At 39.3% G+C, this 4266-nt stretch overlaps 1 protein-coding gene across 1 annotated transcript; it reads left to right on the top strand.

Moving 5' to 3' along the window:
• Positions 1 to 968: 968 nt before the first annotated feature.
• On the top strand, positions 969 to 4013 carry LOC132061290 (uncharacterized). Its single transcript, XM_059454132.1, has 6 exons — positions 969 to 1283; positions 1809 to 2268; positions 2542 to 2689; positions 2807 to 2897; positions 3009 to 3070; positions 3767 to 4013. The coding sequence occupies exons 1-6, from the start codon at positions 969 to 971 to the stop codon at positions 4011 to 4013; spliced, it is 1323 nt and encodes a 440-aa protein (XP_059310115.1).
• Positions 4014 to 4266: the final 253 nt, after the last annotated feature.

Raw genomic sequence — 4266 nt, 5'->3', positions numbered from 1 at the left:
TGGACTTAGCTGTAACACTCCGTAGATCCGAGATAAGTGTGGAAGTGTCTTGGAGGATTGGACTTCACTGTTTTGCGTTATCATAAAATACGGCCAGAATTTACGGCACGTATTTTGAAATACGGTCCGTATCTCTTAGATGTATTCCACCCACTTTCCTAGGTTACGCATTGTTTTCGTTATGATTAAATATGGCCATAGAATACGTCCCGTATTTTGAAATACGGTCCGTATACCTTGGACGTATTTCACCTGTTCCCTAAGCCTGCTCACTGTTTTTCATTATTGTTAAATATGGCAATAGAATACAGCCCGTATTTTGAAATACGGTCCGTATTTTGAAATAGCCAGCTGTGTGTATAAATAGCGGGATTCAGTTAATTTTATGAATTATTCTCATTCTCATAAACCCTAAGGACAAAAATCTTTTCTCCACATCTCCTAACATAAAGGTAAGAACATATTTAAAATTATTAATCAATCCTAGCATTAAACCTATGATTCTTAACATGGTTCATGAATGAAAAACCTATGGTTTGCAAGGTAATCCTTCTCAAGGTGATTCAAGCTAGGGTTTTGGAGTGTTCTTCGTTATAAAAGTAAATTGTTAAATTACGTAAGGCTTAATTAAGGTATGTCTCTCCTTCAAAAATCTTGTTTTGGAATGTATCTCTTCTTCTCAAAGGTTCTTTATTGAATAAAAAGGTGAACTTCTCATATTTTGAAACCCTAATTAATGTTTATATCATGGCTGGTGTGTGTGCGGGGGAAAGCCCACGTTAAACCTTAATTGTACAATACCCTTTACATGTACACGTAACCCTAATTGTTTTTCCTCTATAAGAGATGATCAATAATAATGGTTAATGGTTGGTAATGTGGTTTTCATAAGAAACTATGACAATTGAACTTTGTTTAAAGAAGTGATTAAAGGTCGTGAGACCGTGGCTGACTTGAATGAACTTGAGATGGTGGATTTTGATGTAATTATGGGGATGGACTGGTTGTCCGCATGTTATGCTAATATGGATTGTCGCCATAAGTTAGTTCGTTTCGCCTTTCCCGATGAGCCTGTTATTGTGTGGGAGGGTGAAATTGCTAAGCCAAGGAATAGATTTATTTCCTATCTTAACGCTCATAAAATGATTGCTAAGGGGTGTATTTACCATTTGGTGGCTGTTAATGACACAAAATCCCTAGTACCCGAATTTGCATCGTTTCCCATAGTTAGTGATTATCCTAAAGTGTTTCCCGAAGATCTCCCTTGTATCCCTCCTGATAGGGTTATTTATTTTGGGATTGATGTTATTCTCGACACCCAACCTATTTCTATTCCACCTTATCGTATGGCTCCAGCAGAGCTAAGGGAATTAAAGAATCAGTTGAAGGACTTGTTGGATAAAGGCTTCATCCGACCAAGTTCCTCTCATTGGGGAGCTCCAGTCTTGTTTGTTAGAAAGAAAGATGGTTCCCTTAGGATGTGTGTTGATTATCGTCAACTTAATAAAGTGACCATTAAGAATAAATATCCTTTGCCTAGGATAGATGATCTATTTGACCAACTTCAGGGTGGTAAGTTCTTTTCAAAAATTTACCTGAGGTCTGGGTATCACTAATTGAAGATAAAGGAAAAGGATATCCTGAAAATCACTTTCTGTACGCGTTATGGGTACTTTGAGTTTCTAGTCATGTCCTTTGGGTTGACTAATGCGCCTGCTGCATTTATGGATTTGATGAATCGTGTGTTTAAGCCTTATCTAGACCGCTTCATTATTGTTTTTATTGATGACATTTTGGTGTACTCTAAGAATCGTGAGGATTATGCTAATCATTTGAAGATAACTTTGACAACACCTGAGGAGAATCAGCTTTATGCAAAATTCTCTAAGTGTGAATTCTGGCTTGAGTCTGTGTCTTTCTTTGGTCATGTGGTGACTGGTGATGGCATTAAAGTAGACCATCAGAAAGTTTCAGCGGTTAAGGATTGGCCTAGACCAACTAGTGCGGCGGAAATTCGTAGTTTCTTAGGTTTGGCAAATTATTACCAAAAGTTTGTGGAAGGCTTTTTGTCAATAGCCTCTCCATTGATTAAATTGACACAGAAGACTGCTAAGTTTCAGTGGTCCAAAGCTTGTGAAAAGAGTTTCCAAGAACTTAAGACAAAGTTGACTTCGGTTCCTATTTTGACTTTACCTTCTGGGTCTGGTGGATATGTGGTGTACTGTGATGCTTCTAGAATTGGTTTAGGTTATGTATTAATGCAGAACGGTAAGGTGATTGCTTATGCTTTGTGACAGTTGAAGAAGCATGAGAAGAATTACCCGACTCATGACTTGGAGTTGGCTACTGTGGTTTTTGCCTTAAAAATTTGGTGTCATTATTTGTATGGTGAGCGTTGCGATGTTTTTACTGACCATAAAAGCTTGCAATATATCTTTAAGCAGCGAGAGTTGAATCTCAGACAGAGGAGGTAGTTGGAGTTGTTAAAAGATTATGACTTGAACATTTTGTATCATCCTAGTAAGGCTAATGTGGTTGCAGATGCTTTAAGTAGAAAATCTATTGGCACGTTGGCTTATTTGCGTGCACATGACATGCCCATGGGGAAGAAAATTCGAAGACTTGCTAGTCTTGGGGTCAGACTTGATGAAACTAAAGATGGAGAGTTAGTGGGAATCACGCCATCACGGTCTGACATGGTTGAAAGGATAAAATCCAAGCAATATGATGATGAACTTTTGGCAAAGCTGAGAGATGGAGTGGAAAGGGGTGAGTACACTTCATTTACTGTTGGGACTGGCGATAGTATTCTGCGGTTGCAAGGAAGATTGTATGTTCCCGATGTTGATGGTCTTCGACAAGAATTGATGATGGAATCTCATAGTTCCAAGTATTCTGTTCATCCGGGATCCACCAAGATGTATAAGGATTTGAAACAACACTATTGGTGGAAGAGAATGAAGGTTGATATTTCTAACTTTGTAGCTAAATGTTTAAATTGTCAACAGGTGATGGTTGAACATCAAAGGTCTGGTGCCTTGGCTCAAAACATTGAGATTCCTCAATGGAAGTGAGAGATGATAAATATGGATTTTGTCGCGGGCTTACCTCGCACAAGGGCCAAGTTTGATTCAATTTGGGTGATCCTGGATAGACTCACGAAGTTTGCCCATTTTCTTCCGGTGAAGACGTCATATGCCGTGGCGGAGTACGCCAAGTTATATTTGAAGGATATTGTTAGGTTGTACGGTGGTTCAGCATCCATTATATCTGACAGAGGTACACAATTTACGGCTTATTTTTGGCCGACGTTTCAAGAAGGTTTGGGGACTATAGTGAAATTGAGCACTGCCTTTCATTCTCAAACTGACGGGCAGGCAGAGAGAACTATACAAACTTTAGAGGATATGTTATGTGCTTGTGCAATCGATTTCGGAGGAAGTTGGGATGAACACCTACCTCTGGTGGAATTCGCTTGCAATAATAGCTATCAAGCGAGTATTCAAATGGCTCCTTATAAGGCTCTTTATGGGAGGTGTTATCGGTCTTCAATTGGTTGGTTTGAACCAACAGATGTAGAGTTGTTGGGTCCCAACTCAGTTCATAAGGCGATTGAAAAAGTAAATCTTATTGTACAACGGCTGAAGACCGCTCAGAGTAGACAGAAGTCTTATACAAACATGAGGCGTAGGGATTTGGAATTTGTTGTTGGTGACAAGGTTTTCTTGAAAGTGTCACCTATGAAGGGTATAATTCATTTTGGCAGAAAGGGGAAGCTTAGTCCTTGCTCTATTGGTCCTTACGAGATTACAAAAAGGGTTGGGAAGGTAGCTTACGAGTTGAGATTACCGGCTGAGATGTCTATGGTTCATCCGGTGTTTCACATTTCGATGCTGAGATTGTACCAACCTGATCCTTCCCATGTGTTGAACCATGAAGATATTGAAATTGATGAAGCTCTATCTTATGAAGAAGAACCAGTTCAAATTTTATATCGTCAATTAGAAGGTTGAGATCAAAGGATGTAGCGTCGGTTAAAGTGTTGCGGCGAAACCATAATACTGAGAAAGCTACTTGGGAAGTAGAGGAGGACATGAAAAAAAGATATCCTCACTTGTTCTCTATGGCAGGTATGAGCCTGCGTTGTAATTCTTCGTAGATGAATCGTTGGGTTTGTTTGAAGCAACTTGCGGTTTAGTGAATCCTTTCTAGGACGAATGATCCTTATTTGAGAACGAATGATCTTCGGGGAGGATAATGTAACAC

The sequence above is a fragment of the Lycium ferocissimum genome, chromosome 6 (genome assembly GCF_029784015.1).
Source record: "Lycium ferocissimum isolate CSIRO_LF1 chromosome 6, AGI_CSIRO_Lferr_CH_V1, whole genome shotgun sequence".
In the NCBI taxonomy this organism is placed as follows: Eukaryota; Viridiplantae; Streptophyta; class Magnoliopsida; order Solanales; family Solanaceae; genus Lycium; species Lycium ferocissimum.
This window is presented reverse-complemented; position numbering and strand designations above follow the sequence as displayed.